The following is a 21298-nucleotide window of genomic DNA, read 5'->3' as shown; positions in this document are numbered from 1 at the left end:
TATTTAAATTTTACCCCCAAATCCTACAAGTTACTAGTTACTTCATTTTATAGACAAGTAAACTGAGCTTTACATAGTTGAAGTACCTTGCCAAAAGCTACGCCATTAGTCAGTTACAGACTCTGAATTTGAGGCCAGGTTAGCTGGACTCCTGTGTGGGGCCTTGAGTGAGTTGTGTGAGCTAATAGTAACCAGGAAAAGGCAACAGAAAACAGCCATTATGTACGCAATTTGAGAAGAATGCAAAATCTGAAAATCTAGTTATGCTGAATGGTTATCAATTTCCTCATCTCTAAATAGGAACATGCCCCTTCCCCTTACCCCCAGTATTACAATGAACCAAAACAGACAATATTTAATTTTTAATTTACTTCAGTGTGTTTTATTTCCAAGACAAAAAAAGTCAGCAGACTTTCCTAGGAAGATTTCATCAAATTTCATGAACTAATTGTACCCATCTCATTTAATGGAAGTTTGTTTGTCTCAGATGTTAATATTGATATTTACTTTTGAAGATTTTTTTGTCTTATCTTTGATGGGTTTTAAAGAAGGTCACTAACAGATGTCTGGAAAACATCCTGAATGCATAGAGTTTGCCACAAATAAAACACTTAATGGAATAAATGTATTCAGTTTGGGCATCTCAAAGGCACAAACAGCTACTTTGAAGCCAACAGACGCAGAAATACCTTGTATATCGGAGGTGTCACTGCATGTGACACTCAAGTCAACCCCGCACGTCCTCTGACCACCTTTTTCTCTTCCCCCTTCTGTCAGGTGCTCACCTGGCCTGTGGTGGAGATGTGGAGATAGGTGACTTTAGAACAATGAGACCTTTCCCAGAATGTATTGTGTATGCGTTTGTAATGCCATGCCCTACTTGTCTGGAAGTCTCTACAGGGACATGTTATTCTGTCATCCCAGGATACATATATAAATGGAAAAATATTAGTAATCTGTGTTCTGTGACCAGCTGCTCTTGCTTGTAATGCTTCCCAGCGTTTTCCCGCTACAGCTGTGAGGAGATGTGCGGCAGGCACTGACCCGCCAAGCGCAGGGGCGCGCTTCGTGTCAGTTTCCCTCGCCCCCCAGTTCCCATGGGAAGGGAGCCGAGTCCTTCCTCCCCTTTCCCTTAATTCCCGACCCTGATTTCTCTCCTTCTCTGGTTCTCCCTTGAGCTCAGGCAGACACAACACTTGGGACCCTGCGGCATCCACCTCCCACTGGCAGCTTCGCTCATTATTGCCTATTTTGAGTGGCGATGGGTTAGAGTTAATGCATTGATCATCTTTTTGCGCCACCATGCCTTCCCTCTGTCTCCCACTGCACACACTTTCTTGGTGGGGAACAATGACTCAGAAGGTGATGGTACATAAGTGGTAAAAAGGTCTAATGAGAAACCCAGCAAATGATGACAAGAGACTTGGCAGGAGAAGAACCACACGTAAAGGTCCCTGAGTGGCAGGTGAGGGTGATCTGGGACCTAGAAATAATTTGAAAGGATTGAGAGAATATGTGTCTTCAGTATTTTGGGCAGCTGACTCACATGTGGTCATGCAAAGCCCTGGAGAGTCTCCACTGGGGATGGACAGTGCGGGCTGGGGGCTGGGGGCTAGGGGCTGGGGGCTGGGGGCTGCCCTTTTCCTCAACATTCCTCAGAGGTGCTGGGAATGATGCTGATGGAAGCACTCCGTAACCTTCAGGACCAGACAAGGGAATGCATGCAGTTATTTCAGTCAGAGGAAAGGAGCGGTGCTTACTCACATCTATTTCTGAGCTTTGACACCTAAAGGGCTTAAGATGACCTGAACAAAAGGACAATTTAAGTGAACAAACAAAACAAACAGACTCATTGACGACATAGAGAAAAGACTGTTGGTTGCCCCGGGGACAGAGGGTGTGGGCAACTGGGTGAAAGAGGTAAAGGGATGAAGAAGTAAGAATTGGCTGTTACAGGATAGTCACGGGGATGTAGAGTACAGCACAGAAAATAGTCAATAATATTGTAACGACCTTGCATGGGGCCAGATGGATGCTGTAAGGTATAGGATTGTCTAAGCACTATGCTGTACACCTGAAACTAATAGAGAATAATAATGAATGTAAACTATAATTTAAAAAATAAAATAAAATGAAGTAAAAAAATAAAATGACTCAAACCCTATGAAGATAGCATGTAATGGATGTCTCTTAATTACTCTTCTGAGGAGTCCCATTCGCAGGGTTACACAGCCAGGTTACCCTGAAGTCATTACTTAAATAACCTGCTAACTGGAACGTATTGACACGAACTATCCACAGGCTGCTCTGTACAGTCAGTTCCCGGCCCTTCCTGTCTTTAACGAGATGGTTCCTGATTTGTCTACTTACGCCTTTTGGTATTGCTTAAAATCTCAATTGGATTTAGAGCAGCTATTTCTATCCCACGTAAAGTAGGCTGTTTTCTAAGGCCTTCATAACATTGTGTTTACCCAGGGTACGTAATTCCTTTACCCAGTATCTCCATGACAGTACTCACGTTTACAATACATATTTCTTACCTTATGTTCTTTGATTAAAATGCATTGATTATGTGCATCTCATATTTCTACTTGATTAATATGGCATTCACACTCACAGTCATTTCCAATCATTCTTCTCTTTCTACCATGTTCTCTATTTATCTTTTTGTAACAAAGTATTCCTGCCATGTAGTTTATTTGACCTGTCCTTGATGAATTAACAGGTGTGGTTTTTACATGCTCAGTGCTCAATGGCTGCTTTGTATTCATACCAAGGGGCATCATGCGGAGATGGTTCTACATACAATTCAGCTCTATGTGCCTTCATTCATCAGAGGTCTTGGGTGAGCCTGCCTTAAGGCAAGATGTTAAAAATGGAGGTGCACTACGGTAAAGGGGAGTCATAAAGAGCTTCTTGCTAGCCCAAGTTTAATTTTACAGCCTTCAACCCTCTCTGATCATTTGATAGTGAGCATTCCGCTTCAGCAGTAGGAGGCCTGCCGGAGCAGAGCGCCTGCCCAGGGAACGGCAGTGTTTGCTCCCTCGGGCTCAGGTTGAAGGTTATGAGTGCTTTTGGTGATGTGATTACTCATTACTGTGATGGCTACCACACAACCACAGAATCTCCTCTGTGTCTTTGTGCCTCAATTTCTCTCCCTACATGGAAGGCATCCTCAAATACTAGAAAAACACATCTTATTAAAATTGAGATTGTGGTGGTAAAATAACAAGCCAAAGACTGATCCCAAATGTCATCCTATGTAGAAGTAAATTTATACAAGGATCCTTAGGCAGTGATTTTTGCTACAAGGCTTTGTGATTTAAGAATTGGAATCATTCAATGACTTTGGTTGTGTTTAAATGTCTGGGGCTTTGGCAGAGTTCAAATTCTGTTTTGCCAAGTGCGTTAATGTTTTTAATGCTAATTTTGAGGCCCATGACCATTTCATGGAAAATTTAAACTGTATGGGATTTCTTTATAATTTAGTCATCCCTCATCTGCATAGGGCATGCAAGCAAATTAGTGAGTCTTCATAAGAACATTTGGAAGGAAAGGTTTGTGGGGTCTAAAAATTAAATGAGCTAGAAGCCTCAAAGACTGGAGTTGGTTTGAAAAGTTAAGCTCTTGAGCTATTAAAAAGATTTAGAAAATGGCTGGCTGTGTCTCCTTCAATTTTATTATTAAAAAAATATTGTATCTAAAAAGTGTGTGTGTATGTGTGTGTGTAGATGTACACGAGGCTGGATAATTTCAAGTAGAGAGAACTGTGTCTTAAAATGTTAATATTGTTTTCCTAGTGCACAGGCCATCCATAGCGGAGCTGGCAGTAGGCCTGTTTCTACTGTTTCCAGTCCTGTAGAATCTTGAATGGTCATTTTATTCATTCATCCTTTTATTCATTATTTCATTCACTCATTCATTTATTCCATTATCTAGTCTTTCAACATTGATTAAGCAGCTACTTTGTTACTATGGTTGCTACTGGGTTTTAAGCTGGAAATGGAAGCTTGGATAGAATATGGGTCCCACCCTAGAAGGCTGAGCTGCTTTTCGGCCATGTAGTGAGTGCTTGGCCAGAGCCTGAATGTGCCGATTGGAAGCAATTTGTCCTGAGAACACAGAGGAGGACGTACAGGACTATGTCCAGGAAGAACCTGGAAGCCTTTGTGGGGACGGGGGTGGTGTTTGCAGCTGTGTCCTGACAGATGAGCCGGACAGGTGGACCAGGGCTTCCCAGAAAGGGACAGTGCATGCAAGGGTGAAGCCGCAGGGTGTATTCAGAGGACTCGAACAAGTCCCAGGTCATTGGGATGCAGGGTCCCTTTGAGGGAAAGAAGTGACATGTCCTTGAAAGGTGGGCAGGGGACAGTTTTGGCCTTCCAGGCTACAGTTGGATTATCTCTGGTTAGCAAGCAGAAGTCTTTGAAGGAATTTATTTCTACAACATGTTTTAAAAAAATCGTGGCCACAATGTGTCCTCTTATTTCCGCCTTCCTCTCTGATCTTTCTCCGAGGAACCTTCTCTTTCACACAGGTCTGAGGACTATGACCTGAGTGGAGACCTGCCTGTGGCTGCCCTGGCTGCATCTTCCCCGGGCTCTGAGAATTTGGGTGTAAGCCCTCCATAAATGCTCCCTGCTGGTGGGGAGGGCAGCACTTTCAAAGTGTGATGCCGGCAGATCCACACCAGAGATTTTTACACGGTGGCAGAAACTTTTCCTTCCCAAATCATTTATTTTTAAAAATAGGAAATTTCATCTATTCCATGAAGCTGGAGGTAACTCTAGGTCTGAGCTAGGGGTGAATATGCAGCATGAACCAAGGAAACACCGTGGAGAAGATGGCTTTTCAAAGGCCGATGGGGGAGCTTGTAAGAAGTGGAGCACTGGTTTGTCTATCTCTAGGCACTTTGCAGAGGTTTTGCACAGAGGAAAGCTAATCAGGAGACCTGCATGGGGAGAGAGGCGTGTTATTTAATTAGCTTTACAATGGGCTGACTTGAAGGCACGTGGTGGTTTTAATAGAGGGAGATAGATGTCCTTCTTTGCAGGGCTAATTGTTGGGGAAAAGCAGGGTCTTTGTTCTGGCCCAGCATGAGGGCTCTGATCTCTTGGAGCCTAGGGCTGCCCCTGCTTATACTTTTAGACAGAGCTATTCAAGGCTGCTCTGTAGAGAAAAGAAGAACAAGAACAGTATTGTGTGTGCAGGATCAGTGCCCAAACCTCCCCAAAGTCACTAGGAAAAAAAAGAAAGAATGAGAGGACCCGGCCATGTGCATTTTGGAGTACTTCCCCATCATTTATTTGCTATGCTTGTTGGAAAGGGCAAAGCTACACTTTAATCAACTTGGAGCTGAGGCGGGGTGACTTAACTAAGTACTCCCAGAAAACCAATTAAGTTCACTTTCCCAATGATACGGCGTTAATCTCGCCAAAACGGAACAAGCAACCAGTGTGAAGACCACATATATTCCATGCTGCCAGCTTTGATGGCTCGGTGCCAGGCACCGGTAGTGCCAGCAGACAAATTATGTAGCTGATGCCCGCTCAATAGTGAAATCTGTGTTGTGAGAGGGCAACAGACAAGCAATGATGTGCTGATGGCTGATGGGTGGCCACAGTGGCAATGAGAATACCTTTCCCTGGGTTCTTTGGGCAACTGGTCAGCATAGGCAGTTGCCACCAGCAAGTAAAACACTTCAGCTGAATTCTGGGTAACAAGTCCAAGCTCAGAGGGAGTGCTATGTGGGGTCCAACATTCTGGAACTAAACGCACGTGTATGGCCCAACTAGGGATGGTTAGAGGTGCAGGTTTACAGCACAACTTAAGCTCTTAGAAAACTTTTGTCTGTTAGGAAAGGAATTAGGTAAGGAAAATGTGAGGTGGGGTCATACAGTGAAAGACTTGCATGAAGTGAGTGCAGTGGTATATTGCCTAACGGGTGGTGGTTTGGAGCCGGCCTCAGAGCATGGTATAGGGCGTGTGCTGGACAGTGTAGAAGATTCTGCTAAATGGCTGACCAGCTTGAAAGCCAACTGACGAGGCTGTTTGTGGAAGATCTTGTTTTGCTCAGGTGGTACAAAATCACTGAATAGGTACCAAACCTGCAACCCAGAGTGGAAAGAATCCAACATTGGAAGGAATCCTAGAGGGTACATATGTTTCTATTTGCTGCTAATGTATAATGTAGCTGTGAACACACGATTAGAATTTCCACAACCACATTTCACATCTATACAGTAGGAACCAATCCCCTTCCACCCAAGAGGCTTGGTGTCAGAATTTGTGCAGTTTGCAGACTCAGACCTAAAATTATCTTTATCTTTATGTCATGATTTTAATAGCACACACCAAGAGGGGCCACCGTGTCCTAATATCTTTGGAGAACACTATGTGCCACAGTTTGAGTGAGCTTCCACAACAATCTTATACTCACTACATCCAAAGTCACACTTATGTTTTCAAATTAAAAACAGCAATGAAGTGTTGTTGAGTGCACCCTCTGTATCCAACACAGTATGAGTCACATGACATCTATTCGATCCACATTCAGTTTGACTCTGTGACCTGGGCACTGTGCTCGGCTCCATGCCACAGGTGAAAAAATTGAGGCTTTCAGAGGCCGAAGCACTGATGGCTGGAGAATGGCCAGGGCCAGACCCAAACTGCTGTCTGTCTTCTGCCGGAGCCTGTGCTCTTTCCCAATCGCCTACGTTGCCTCCGCAGTACGTTGTCTGCAGCCAGGAAACCAAAGCCTCGTAGTCCATTTGGCAAGAAACTGCAGGTCTTTATATAGGCTATTTGCAAACATGGATATGTATTTGGAAGTGTCTCCTTACCTCCACAATATAGTGAATTCAGTTCAATTAAAAACCCAATAGCATCCACAAGAGAACATGTTAGCTCACTGAGAATGAGGAAGGTATGAGGAGGCTGGGCCTTTCCTGGATCTGGACTGGTTGCTGCCAGCCATCTGGTCTCTCTCAGTGTTACGGAATTCCCTGAAAGAAAAGTCCATCATCTTTTTGATGCTTAACAATTCTCTGCATTATTTAGAATTTTTCATTCCTGGAAAGGGATGTCTTCTGGGAACCTTCCCCAAGAGAGCTGCCTGCGGAGTATGTTTTCCTCCCACAGTCTGCGGCCAGCTCCCCACCCAGCTGCACCTTCCTCGCCCCTCCTCTCCCCTCCCCAAAGGGTCCCTAGTGGCACTTCCCACCCAAAGCCTTTTGGTGATGAAGTCTTTCAGGATGGGTTCCCAGTCTGGGGAAAACACGTGTTTCTGATCAATCTGGTGAAACACACTTCCACAAAGAAGGAACTTCTATATTTTCTACTTTCCTCATTCCCCACGTTACCTATAATTACTTAGGATTTCGAGTGCTGAATGCTTGAAAGTGCTTCCCAGGCCCGACTGATTAAATGGCGCCTCCTTACATGTCACACATGGTGGAGTGTGCATCTCTCCTCTTCACCAACTTGAAGGAAGAAAGGATTTTATTGTATAGGAGCCCATCTAGATAGACGAGACGTGAGCTGGGGTCTGTTCCACCTCATGCATCATTGCCAGACCACGTGCTGCATTCCGCCTCCGTCACAAGGGTGATGCAAGGGGCCGAGTGAGCGCAGCTGGCTTCCTGTAAATTAAAGGAGGCTCCGTCTCTTCTTGGCCCTTAAGAGCAGAAAATTAAATGTGAGCTGTAATCCCAGAGAAGTTGACATATCCCTTCTTGAGGTTGTTTTTCAACTGTCAACTTCCTATCAGCGACACAGTTGGTGCTCAGTAAATTCTAAATATGAATCATTACACTAGGTGCCCTAGAGTTGTTTTTTAATGGGTTTACCTTCCTGCATGTTCACGGAACTCAGATTCTGGGCACATTTTTCAGACCTGTAACAGCAAGAGAATTTAAGAAGAGCTCTGCATTGCACTGCCTTTGTTACTAGATTCAGCAGGGGCAAAGGGAGGATTTGCATGAAGTCTTTAGACCCCAATAATGTTGTGCAGTGAAGAATGCTAAAGGTCAGATGGAAACGGATTCCTGCGTGAGATGTCCTAGATGAATGCGATGATGGACTCAGAGAACGTTGGTTTTACTGGCTAGTGAGATATTCTCAGTGTGAGACGTTCCATGTTTCCTTGGGCCTCTTATATGAACTCGGATCTGAAGGAAGTGATGCCAAAGAGCGTGTGCTCCTGATCCCCACCCAGCACAGCTCAGGGGCAGTGATGGGTCCCAACCAAACCTGTTATCTTTGGTTTCTATGGTTTAAGATCAGTCTGCTTTCCCGCTGACACATCTCTGTTGCTCATTAGCAGATATAACCACTTAAGTGTGGAGAGGAGAAGGCAACCACAGACCAGCCAGCAAGAGACTTCAGGCCTTCTGTGCCTCTGCACCACCTGCGAGGTGGGAGGGGCTTGGCTGACTCACCCTCCCCTTCCCGCCCCCATTCCCACTTTCAGCCTGTCCCCTTCCTTACCGTAGGGGATGCGCCAGTGTGGCCAAAGGATTCCAACAGTGCAATGCTTCTGGGGGCCTGGCCACTTATAGCAAATTTGAGAAGGTGGAGGGGAATTCTAACAGGCACAGGGCTCCCCATAAAGTGTCTAACAATCTATTCACGGGGAAAATTGGGTCCACTGCGTGCATTCTCTTGTCTTTACAAATAATGAATATAGTGAGTGCATCTTATCTTCATGATAATCAGGGCAATAAAAGATTCAACTTAAAGTTCAGAAATCCCTGAAGGCTGTTTCTGAGCAGCAGTCTGAGACTCTGAACAGTGAGCTATAGGGAAGTTCAGGTCAACAACAAAACAAGCAGTTTGCTTTGTGGTGGGCTGAATGCCATTTTCACCAACAGCTGTGCCCAAATATACTCAGATGAAAAATGTAGCAACTGAGGTGACCCTAGGCAACATTTTGCTTTAAGGGGCTGGGCAGCAGGAGATGCAAGGAGAGGAGAAAACATAGTTTAGAAAGACCTTTCAGTTGGAAAAGAGTCACTTGGTTATCTTTTTAGCCTTAAACTTTGAGGAAATTTAAGTCTCACAAAAACTGGAAGATATCTGAGTGAAAGATCTGTCTCTGGGAGGCTAGGAGGTTATCTGTTCTTTAATTAGATAATCAGCACAGTTTACTGAGCAGCCCTGTCTCGAGCTGGGCACCTAGGCTACAAGGACGACTGAAACGGGTCCCTGCCCCGAGGCAGCGTGGGAGGCAGCGTGCATGTTCAAATGGGCACCAGGGGGGTGCACAGGCTGCTGAGCACAAAAGCGGTACCTTGAGGGGATGGGAAGGGAAATTCTTTGCATACAGCAAATGTTCACGTGGGGAAAACACTGAGAAAGAGCCTCTGTGTTCAGTGTCGATTTTTGGTTTGACCTTCATTTGCATCTTCTGTGACCTGCTGAGACCCTGTCACCTCCATTCTACTCTGTGTCCCTTGCAACTGCTCAGGACTGAAGCCCCCTATTGATTTATTTTACTGTCGTTTCATCACTACTGGCCACGCAGGGCAGTGACATTGGCTCTGTGAACCACCGGATATATCACCAGGCTTTACCTTCATTTTGGAATCTTGGGGTTTTAGGTCCTAGAAGGATAAAGACATGGGATTGCTGTGACGCTACCTCCTCATGTCCCAGCCTCCCCTTCCTTCTGGCCCCCAGCTTATCCTTCCACTGTTCCCAAGGGAGGTTCCTGCTACTGCTTCTGCCAATACCATCGTCCCATTTCCTGTCTGGGGTATTCTTCCTCTGGTATTATCTGCTTCCTCTGTCTGGCTTCCAGTATCAAGGACAGGGTGAAGAAATTCTCCACCCCATCTCTGCTCCTTCATCTCGAGGGTGGTAAATGCTAGTCCTTTGGGGCAATTGACTTGGCATTTGAAAATGAAAGAGGGAGGAGAAGGGGGGAAGATTCCACAATAGAATTATCTTAATTTGAGATGCAGACCACAACTGCAGAGAACATCTGTTTTGAAGTCTGATGTTGTCTTTGTAACCAAGAGCAGAGCAGGGCGAGATCAGAGGGGGGCCTTTGCCTCTCAGCAGATGAAACCACCTGCATCCTGGGGAGGAGCCAGGAGCCTGTTCTCAGGGGCACCGAGCACCTTGCTAGGAGCCTGGTTTTCTTCCTCTGCCGTGTTATTAAAGAACACTGGTTCTCCCGCCATCTCTGCTAATACCATCATCCCTCCACCTCCCCAGGAGGCCAATTTAGGACAACTTAAATTGGAATCCAAATTACATGATCCCCAAAGGCTTACAGGGCAGCGGGCCTTCTGCATTATCCCTGCCTGGGAGGGAGCCACATTCCTGGGAAACATGCTCAGGCTGCCCCTCTGGGTGTGGGGGGAAGCCTCAGGACCCCATAGCCTTGCCTTGCAGCTGCCCGCCTCTTTCTGTGTGATTGGGGTCAGATTTGCTGCAAGCGGAATACGTGATGTCTAAACTGTGGATTTTAAAATGTCTCCTGGTCTGTGGATGGGGCCAATCCATCCCACATTGTTGGGGCTGCAGATGCAGCTGAATGGCTCATAATTACAGTCTAAAGAAACTGCAGACGGCGATGGAGCAAACCCAGACCCCTTTTCTCCTTACAGCCCATGCCAAACTGTCTTGCACAGGGAATGATAGTGTGGTTATCCTGTAATGTACTTGCCCCGAGCCAACACATTCAGTGAAGAGATGATTAGATTCCTAGAAATTGTCTGATCATCTATCTGTTCCAGTGTACATTGTACCCTGCTTCGTGTCTCAGGGGTGTCCGGCAACAGACCACGCTGAATGGCAGTGGCTTCCACAGCAAAAGCGCCATCTGTAAATGTAAGGAGCTGCCAGAGGAGAACTTCAGTCATGGGGTCCCCTTCTAGCCCTGACGCTGCCTTTTTCAGGCTGTGTGGCCTTGGGCAGAATGACTTACTTACTCTCTCAAATTCGTTTCCCAACCCCTCTGGTAAATGGGAGGGCTGGACTTGTCTCTCTCTAAGAGACTCATCTAATTCTAACACATGACAAAGCCAAGACTTAGGTTTCGTCTCCAAAGAGCCACCACACATGATCTTCCTTTTGCATTGGAACCACAATGGTTTCCTGTGGCTCTTAAACCAAATACAAATGCACAGTTTTCTCTTCCAGTCAGGTAGTGCGGGAGTTTCCCAACTGATACCAAAACTGGTGACTTCTCAAATCAGGAGCTAAGGGAGGAGGCTTGGGGAGATTTTTAGATTCGGCATGGGCATCCTCCCGATCTCTGCCTGGAGACAGCTCAGGGAAATAGAGGGTCCACCTGCTCTGCAAAGGGGATGACCACAGAAAGACGGAATGTGATTTCTCCAGTATTCTACCTTGTACTGGATCTTAACGACAGTAACAATGATTTAACATTAATCTAGCACTCTTTCTGACCTTGACGCTGTGCTAATTTCTTTGTACGTGTTTTTCTCATTTAATCTTCCAAACCACCCTAAAAGGTGGGCGCTATTATTATCCCTACTTCACACGTGGAGGAGCTGAGGTTCAGGACTGTGTGACTTATGTGTAGTGATTCAGCGGGTTAGCTGGTAGAGCAAGAATTTGAACCTGAGCCTTCCTCCATAGCCCACACTACTCACTTTCATCTTGGTTTTATTATGGAGAGCTTTCCCCAGGCAAATAGGCCCCAAGTCTTCTGCACCCCCCCATCTTGTTCCGTGCCGCCACCCCCTCCCGCAGTCCCTCCTCCTGCTTCCCTCCTGTCTGCCGCTCCCCTTCTTGCTCATTGTTTATTGTACCATCTAAACAATAGCTAATGAGTCTGTATTATTACATGGTAGGGAGAGCCAGGGGTGATTTTACTCCCTGAAACAGAGATGAGGTTACGACACAAGAAAGGTTAAGTGGCTTTGGTGAGGTCACAGAGCTGGCCCGCATTCAGTGACAGCTCCGACGTAGGAGCCCCCCACTTGGGTTCCTGAATTGACCTTAAGGCCTTTTGACATCAGAGTTCAATTAAGAGCCGTATTTTCATTTTTCTTGCACTCTCCGATTTTCCATTTTACGGCTGCTTGATAATGGGGGACGGAAGCTCCAGGCACGTTCTGCCCCCTGCGTTTTCTAATCGCTCAGCTTATCACAGAGGAACCTCTGCTTCAGAACTCGGCTTCAGAAGCCGAAGCTTCTGTGACGAGACTTGCCTTTTCTCAAAGCAAAACAGCCACAAACTCAGACAGGTTGTTCATTGAGGAGTTTTTCTTCATTTTAAAAAGAAATCTTACCTTCAAACCAGTAAATTAACATCTGTGAGTCACCAGCCTGTTCGGGACCAGCCGTTAGTGGTCTGGATGGTTTTGTACTGCACCTCTAACAAAGCCTGTGTGCGCTCGGAACTCAGAGGTCCTTCGGTTCGTCGAAGATCAAAATTCAGGAAATAGACACCTTAGTCTAGCCTGCTTCGGGAGAGGAAGAGTCTGTCTTCCGCGGCTTTGAAATCAGGTGTATTTCAATATTTAGTTTTTATTGAAGTTGGGGTGGAGTTGAGGGAGGAATTCGACTGAGAACGTTTGTTTGTTTATTTATTTGCATACCCCAGGAGATTCTTATAAAAAATGGGACTATTTTCTTTATACAGTAAGTCCAGTTCCACACCCCTGTCCTTCAACTTCTGCAGGCTTTATTTTTTTGATCCTTACTGACAGGATGTTCCTGGTTTAGGGAGCCTCAACACTTGCTGGATGTAATTCCCCAAGTTTAAGGAATACTTAACAATACAGTTCTGTTTTCTCCCAAGGTCGGGAGGAACAGAATTCCACATTACAAAAAACCCTAAGAAGTATGTCCTTGGTAGATTTTCCTTGCATGCCTTAAACATCAGATATAACCTAGGAACAGCTTGCCAAGTGGAAGACAGGGCTCAGATGATCTTGTTTTGCTGGTGGGGAAACTGAGGCACAAATGAACGGAAGTGACAGGAGGGCTGGGGAATTAGAGGTTCTGCTCTGCCACGCCAGAAACAGGGCAGACCGACGTCAGAGTCACCGACACGTTTTAGTTCATCTCCACGAGCCAGAGCATGTCAGACTCACTTGACCTTTGGCTTCGAAAGAGCTGGTGGCAAAGCAGAAGTCTACGTGACCAGGAAGTTGATGGCTCATCATTCGACACATATTTATGGACCATCTGCCATGTGTCAGCCACCGGGGTAGGCATTACTTTTAAGATATGGTAAGACAGAAATGGCGTCTAAAGTCCAGAAGAACATTTAGAAAAATCTACTTGTGTCCTAAAGAGAACAAAATTTTCATTGATCAAAACTAATTGATGACCTGGCTGGCGTAGCTCAGTGGACTGAGCGCGGGCTGGGAACCAAAGTGTCCCAGGTTCGATTCCCAGCCAGGGTACATTCCTGGGTTGCAGGCCATAACCCCCAGCAACCGCACATTGATGTTTCTCTCTCTCTCTCTCCCTCCCTTCCTTCCCTCTCTAAAAATAAATAAATAAAATCTTTAAAAAAAAAAAAAAAAAAAAAAAAAAAAAAAAAAAATAATTGATGAAGTGGACATTTGCAGTATTTGAATTTGTCCATATCAGCTCATCTTGTCCTAAGGGAGGTTTCAGCCAGAAGGTCAAAGGACAACTTTTGATAACATCTATACTCATGATTAGCTCATCTTGGTGGAACTTTCTGGGAGGTCTCTGGTGGCTCCTGGCTACCTCCCCAACCTTGCCACGTTGCCAATCCCATTCCTTGGCTGCAACTGTCACACGGTTTGAATTTCTGTGCTTCCGGACGGGTGGGTTAGAGAAGGGTGACTGTCACAGTGAGTTGCCACTGTTGAACTGAAGGAACGGATCCCCCACTGCTAGAGTGGAAAGTGTTTATAGTTAATCAGGGAGGGCCCTTTCAGTGTTTCATTTTGGGGTGGGGGGTTGGCATTAGAAGCCTTGTGTGGGTTAGCCTGGAAAAGAAAGCTGCGGAGCCAACTGGGGAAGAGAGAAAGGACTTGTTCTGAGGAAGCTTTTGAAAATAGAGAAGTCCTCGTACTTGAATGAAAACAAAACCCATCATCTTCTTAAAAAAACATCAATGAAACAAAATTTCTCAAAGCATCACTTGATTTGCTCAGTTCTTCTGCTAATGTATTCCTAGTGGGTAAGGCAGGATTGGCTCGAGATTTCTTTTCTTTGCGGCTCATTTGGATGTGTGAATGCACAATTCATTCATCAGCTGTTTCCCCCAGCTTTTCCCAGGATCAGAAATGTCTGTTCTTGTCATCTGGGGGCCAGCATTGTTTTCTCATACCTTTTGGAAACACAGCTGGATTACAACAATCCTTCAAAAATTAGGATGATCCCATACAAGTAGTTTCCTCTGGTTACTGAAGGAGGGGCATGATTTGAAGTTTGAACCAGAAGTTCAAGATTTATTATACTTTGTATTCCTGGTTCCTTCCCTCATTTGTTGGGGAAAGCCTGCAAGTTAGAATGCTTCAGGGAGACTAACCTGGGATTAGATGAAGGTAAGCCGGTGTGTTACAATTTATCCGAGGCAGAGGTTACAGTTACAGGCATGTGTGGGAGTTCAACGTAACATATGCTTAGAAATTGGGAAAAATATCTATTAAAATAGCTTTCTCCGAGGCTGTTCAGAAAAATTTATATTTATTCTTCTAGTTACTCAAAGGTAGAGGTCAATGTCTGGTCCTAGCTATACATATGAGTAGAGGTATGTGCTTTTCTAACTACTGATTAATGTTAATTAAGACCAGCTCTCGCCACTTATGATAACCAGTGTATCAGTGGCAAGTCATTAATTATTCAGGATCCTGTGTGGTGTCCGAAGTGTCTGCAGTTCCCAAATGGAACAGGGGCTGTGTGCTGTTGTTGTGTCATGGATGGTGTACTCCAGAAATTCAAAGCCACAGAGCCTCTGCATCCCTTTTTGGGGTGGGAATGGTGGTAGGTTTCATCTAATAGAGGTAGCAGTCAGTTTGATCCAAGAGAGGAGAGTCTGTACAAAGGAAGGACAAAATTTTGGCCAATGGTGAGATAATCAGAGGGATGGAACCATAGCTTCCCCCTTCTGCACCAGCACTGCTGTGGGGAAAACTGAAGCTCCTGGAAGCCCAAGACTGATTCTAGTCTGGGCTGTTCTGGACTCGCCCAATCTCCTGTAGCAGAATTTGGGCCTCTGTGTTTGGGGTCCCCGGTAGGCTGCCTTGGGCTCGATGCTTATCAAGGGCAGGTCCATCTATTCTTGATTGCTCTGGTGGATTCTGAAAGTGTCTCCAGAAACACCCTCCCCACTGATTCCTGACTCACGGGTTGGAGTCCAGTCTCCCTAAAGCCCCCTGAGGACACTGGCTCGCGAGTGTTCTACGCCTGCTTGCACGCATAACCCCTTCCTGGCATGCCTCACGTCCTGTGTGTCAGTCTTTGTGAATGAATGATGCACACGCACTTCGAAAACTATGCTGGTACCGGGAGAGGGCCTGAGCGGATGACCAATCCCTCAAGAATGCGTGGAGAATCAGGGGGACTTTTCCAAAGTGGTAGAGGAGGTTCCGCACGCAGCCCCCTCCCCGCGGCCCTGCGCCTCCGTGCCCGGGACACCACCGGGCGAGCACACCGTTCCACGCCTACTACTCCGTGGCCTTTCAGCAGGGTCCTCGGGGAGCCGGAGCAGCGCCGGGAGCTCCGCCCACCTTTCTTTCGCTTTGGGCGGCAGCTAGCAATTGGCCGCGGGTCCTGCCAGCCGCCACCCGCCCGGCCCCGCCCCTCCGCCCCGCCCCGCCCTCCCTCCCCCCTGCGGAGGTCCCGGTGGGGCGGGGTAGGGGTGGGGGATGAGGTTGGAGGGGGTGGTGAGGCGGGCAGTGGGGAAAGAGGCGCAAACCCAGCGCCTAGCTCCGCTCAGAGAGAAACGCCCTAAAGAGGAGGGAAGAGCGCGCGCGGGAGGGAGGGCTCCAGGGAACTGGGACGAGCTGAGGCAGCCGGCGGCCGAGAGGAGGGAGCGGGCACCGGCGAGGAGGGAGCGCCGCGGCACAGGCGAGCCTGGGACCCGGAGCGCGGACTTTCCCGCAAAGTGCCAACTTCGCTAGAGAGTGCTGGGCGCGCACCTTCTGGGCGCGGGGGAAAGGTGGCGAGAATTTGAGATTTTTAGGGAAGAAAGTCGGATTGCTCCCGTCCCCTTTCCCCTGTTACAAATCCCCATTAAAAAGACAAACAAGAATAACAGCAAACTTGCCATCATCCTGTCTGTCCCCTACTCCTGGCACCATGAAGGCGGCCGTCGATCTCAAACCTACTCTCACCATGATCAAGACGGAAAAAGTCGATCTGGAGCTTTTCCCCTCCCCGGGTGAGTGGTGAGTGGTGACCGCCGAGGCGCACACCCCAGCTCTCGGCCAGGGTCTCCTCCGCTTCTCCCTGCCTCTCAATTTCCTTCCAGGCAGTGCGTTTCTGCCTGCGGGGCGATGCTAGTGGCAGCTGGAGAGAGGAAGAGGAGGACTGTTGGTGGCCTGAGACCCTTGTTTGGGGAGTGGTATTTATTTTCACAGCTGTGGTTTTGTGAGGAGTGGGAAAAAGCTTATAGAATGTTCAACGCCCACATTCCCATTTCTTTATTTGTCCAAATGAGCGAGAACCCTCTGGCTTTATTCCTAACGTTGGGGGGATGAACACTGTCGCAGAAGATATGAATCCCCTGACTCCTTGTCCCCCAGAAATGGACCTGATGGGGGGCCCCCCCAGCAGTAAGAGGGGAAAAGGTGTCTAGCTGGATGGCCCTTCAAGGGCATTTTCGAATGTCTTGCCTTCCTGAGCTCCCTGTCACATGCCCCCTTGCTTTCTAGCTCCACTTTTCTGGACTGAGGACGAAGAGATGGGAGGGGAATTGAAACACAAATCTTAACTTCAGGGAACATACTGATTCTTTTCATGCAGATCACTCACTTTATCCATCTTTCTAATCTACCATAAATTTGCCCTCTGGTGCTAAAGATTTGTTAGAAGAGGGAAAACGTCCCAACACCCATCGTGACTTTGAGTCGTCTTTGGTTAAGTGGGTGGTGTTATCCTCCTCTTAGATTTTTTTAGCAAGAAAGGGATAAGAAAGAAATTTCATTTTGCCCTAGGCACGATTTTTGGTGCTAAACAGTTTAATGGAGTCTGACACTCCATTATTCATGGAGTAAATGCAGTTTAAGACGAAAAGATGATTTCGTTTAGGTTAAGGAACTGCCAGCTATCCTTGGAGATTAGTGATTCTGGAGGTAAAGCTATGTAGAAGGATACGGAGGAAAGGTGATGCTTTCTGGAGAATAATTAACAGCAGTAACGTGCTGCTGTGTATCAGCTGATCAATGCGTTGAGCTGCTGCTGCTGCTCCAGTGGCTTGCTTACACACTTAATGCCTCTGCCATAGTGAGTTGCTTATTTGAACTCTTTCTGAATTTGCTTCAAGTTTCAACCCAAGCCAAGCCTCTGTTTTGTCGTTTGGAGATCCCCCAGAAATGTTAATGAAGACATGGCATGTCCTCTGCTCTTGGACTCCCTAACGCTCAACCCCAGTATTGATCACTGGGAAGCGCACAAAGAAGGCTGGTGCTTGTTTGTTGTCACAGGGATGACGGAGGATGGTGGGAGCGATGCTGAGATCATCTAGGGCCTTAGGCACACTGTCGGCACTTAAAGCTGCAACTCAAAAACGATGTTGGGAAGACAGTTTCATTTGGGGGTTCAAAGAAGCCAGAATTAAGTTCTTTAGTCACAACTGATTCAAACCATGTATACAAGAAGTAACAGGGTAGTTCTTCACAGAGATACAAACTCAGCTAACAGGTCTCTTCCTTCAGAAGGGCTTGTTCAGGTGTGTGTTCGCAGATTGGGTCATGGGGGCATATTGAGTAGACATGTCAGTTCACATACCTACAGTGGGTCCCGTGTGCTGGGAATGAAACAGAGTTGCTGGTAACACATGTTTTAGGTCACAGAAAAACAGTTAAGCAATTTTGAAGGGAATTAAATGTTAAATATTAGGGATTTAAGTATATTATGCTGTTATTTTGCTTTTTGATAAAAAATAAACCCTGAGTATGTAACTACCTTAGTTTTTCCATCTGTAAAATGGGTAGAGTAAGGCCTAACTGCAATGGTCCCAGCCATTATAAGAAGCACCTCAATTTGTCTCTCTTTTTAGAAAAAGGTTTACAAGTCACTGGTTACGTTTTGTAAATGGCCTTCACTACAGTACGATTTCAACTGGTTAAAGAAATTGGGCAGTCATTGTAATGAAAATCTGCCATTCATTGTAATGAGATTTGATTTCTGGCACTGTCTTGGGGAAAAGAAAGGAAGAAACTTGAAAATACATATACAGAATAACCAAGTTTTAGTTCATTTAATTCTGAGTGTTTAGAAACATGTGTGAGCGTGACATCCGTACCTTAGAGAGGGAAGAGGGGAACAGGCACAGAGAAGGTAAGTCATTTATCTAAGACTATCTAGTGAACCAGCTACTGCAGTAAGATGAGTCCATGTTTCTAACTTGGCAGTGCACCGTTGCCTTGGGTGGTACCTTTGAAAAGCTCTGCAAAGAAACTTCAGTTGTGACTTTAACTTGCAGGTGCAAGGATGGAAAAAACATTGGTCTGACTGCCTGCTTTTATGGTGGGAGGAGAAGACACTGGCGGAGTGAGGATTTGCTTTGCCCAGCAGACCATGCAGGACATGTGTTTAAAGTTTAACTTCTCGCAGCGTGGCTTTGTGTCCACAGCTGTGACTTAAATATTTGTCAGAATGATCCTTGGGGGTATTTTGTTTCTTATGTGTGGGGACAACTAGTTTGGTATCTTATCTGGTTTAAATGATTAAACCAAGCTGCCCCACCCAGTCCCCCACTCCCATTCTGTGAGAGTTAAAGTCAGGCAGGGGGGAGGCGGGGTGTAGAGACAGGAGTGCTGGGTCACCTATTTGCCTGTATTTGTGAATAGGACTTGGTCAAGGACCTTTATTCTAAATTGAGACCTCAAAGGGGTTTTGACAGCTTTCAGTAGATACTGAATTTTTCTGCTGAATGGTAAGATATACCATGTTGATTGCAGCATGCAATGGCAGGGATCTCAGATCTTAAATGGGCTAACCAGACAAAGCTATTTAGTGTCCATGGAGTTCCCTCCTGGTGTGGATCTTGCAGCTTAGGGGTGGGGCTGGGAGGCAGAGCAAATACATTCCCAAGCCGCTTCATTTTTTTCTCTCCTTCGCACCGCACCTTCCTGGTGAGGTGAGTGTGATGCCCAGGGAAGAGCGGGGGTTCTGATTCTGGCTGTGTGCTGTTTCACAAAAATGAAGTTTCAGTCCCCTTCCAGCCCCAGTAGAGGATGTCCCTTCTTTGGGGACCTGTATTGTCCTCAGAGATAGGGAGGAGCTTTGTCCCTCTCCCAGTCTCTTTCATCAGTCACTGTATCTTCAACCGTGTGGACAAGAAAGGAAGGCAGAGTAGCCCAGGCTACTAGGATGGCTTGCTCACTGTCCTTCCAGATCCCCAAGGACCACACTCCATTAATGACTAAAGAGTCCAGCAGTTCAGGGGTGGGATTCTGGAGCCAACCTGTCTGAGTTTGAATCCCAGTTCTGCCCCTTCCTAGCTGCATGACTTTGGAAAAATTGCTTAATCTCTCTGTGTTCTAGCTCCTGTATCTCTAAAATGAATGTGATAATTGTTCTACTTCATAGGTTGATATGAGAATTAAATCCATTAATGTGTGTAAAATCTTAAAACAGTGCCTGACCCATAATAGGTTATATTTAGCTGACTGGAAAACAAATCAACAACAACAAAAATGATCCTGATCGGTGTAGAATTTTCAGGGGCTCTTGAAATGTGTGATAGGGGCTATCACTGTACGATGCGCCTCTATACTTACAAGAAGAGCAGAGTTAAAGAGAACCTTTCCACCTGCTTAGCTGAGATCTTACGCTCGTCCTGTGCTCCAGAGAGCAAACACTGAGATGGGTGACTTTCAGAGTGTCAGAGGATCTCAAAGTCTCGATTCTCAGAGCCAAAGGCCCAAGGGTCAGTTGGTTACCTTGGGTGATAGGCTTTGTCAATGCTACTGAAGAGCAAAAACGCCACCAAGACTTGGAGGCCATGGGGATATTTGCAGGGCTGATGGAAAAGTAGAGTATTTCAATTATGCAGACTTGAGAAATGCATCATGTCCAGTTATTATAAAGTATCTCACATTTTATTTATTTATTTGGTTGGCAGAGCTTGCATTCCTGGCATTTTTGGTTGGTTTGTATTGCTGGGTTTTTTTTTTTTTTTTGGTCTGTGTAACTTTTTTTCTTTCTTAAAGAGACCAGACCACCCTGGAGGAGATCCCCTGCTTTTAGGAGACAAAACAGCCGTGCTCAGCCTCCCAGAGCCCAGCTTGCCCTGGCGTCCATGAGAATCTCTGCAAATCCAGAGCTGGTTAGTGTAGGTCAGGATTTTTCAAGAAAGTAGGGCTCCCTGTTTCCAAGAGCACAGATACCTCTACAAAGGCTGCAGCAGCAGCACAATTAGATGCCTGTCTGGGTTGTGGAAGGAATGACCCACAGCTGTGGTGGCATTCCAGGAGTTTGCACTGAAGGTAGATTCGTGCATTCACCAGTGATGGGGGTCTTCCGGAAGCACGTAATGAGCCTGCCTTACGTACTTGGCATTTGAACATAAAATTGCACGTTTACATTCCACACTAACTCTGGGGTGGGGGAGGCCTTATTTTATCTATTTTGAAATGAAGGAAATGATATTCAGAGAGGTGCACAACTTGCCCAAGGCCACACTGTTAGAAAATTACAAAACGATGAGCTGTTGCAGGCATTTTGGGCCTAAAGTAAAAGCACTGCATTATCCATAGAATCTCTGGACATTGAAAGAGGGAGACGTATGAGAAGGCAGTGGTGGTTGGTGCTTCGGGGGTTGAAGAGGTGCGGGGTCTCCCAGCCACCCTACCTGACTCTCCTGAGCCTGGGGGAAGGGTGTCTCCATGCACTGTCTCCAGACCTGGCAGTCAGGTGTGCTGCTTTAGGAAGGTGCAGGAAGGTTCAGCAATGCTTGCCTGCAATCACCAAGCAGAGGACCAGGGTTCTTAATTTCGAGGTGTATTCCAGCGTATTCACACTCTCGCAGGTAGGGAGGTGATTGTGTTCACGTCCAAGGACACGCCTTTCCCAGAGCCTCCCGATTCTGCTTGCTTGCCCCTTTCATCATGGACACTGCTCCGCACATCATCTCACAGCCTGGGTGACAAGAGACACAGATCAGCAG

At 46.4% G+C, this 21298-nt stretch overlaps 1 protein-coding gene across 4 annotated transcripts in view; it reads left to right on the top strand.

Moving 5' to 3' along the window:
• ETS1 (ETS proto-oncogene 1, transcription factor) overlaps nucleotides 1–21298 on the top strand; it is a 128505-nt gene that overhangs the window by 47934 nt on the left and 59273 nt on the right. Inside the window, exon 1 of one of the 4 annotated variants that reach the window (XM_028527418.2) lies at nucleotides 15889–16345. The exons of 2 other annotated variants lie outside the window; for them this stretch is intronic. In XM_028527418.2, the coding sequence (XP_028383219.1) occupies nucleotides 16264–16345 (82 nt within the window). In that variant the 5' untranslated portion in view covers nucleotides 15889–16263. Of the gene's footprint in view, nucleotides 1–15888; nucleotides 16346–21298 lie in introns of those variants that run through there. One more of the 4 variants, XM_028527417.2, reaches the window with a different exon arrangement.

Source organism: Phyllostomus discolor, chromosome 13 (genome assembly GCF_004126475.2).
Source record: "Phyllostomus discolor isolate MPI-MPIP mPhyDis1 chromosome 13, mPhyDis1.pri.v3, whole genome shotgun sequence".
NCBI classification, from domain to species: Eukaryota; Metazoa; Chordata; class Mammalia; order Chiroptera; family Phyllostomidae; genus Phyllostomus; species Phyllostomus discolor.
The sequence above is the reverse complement of the archived record's forward strand: the minus strand, read 5'-3'. Positions and strand labels throughout refer to the sequence as shown.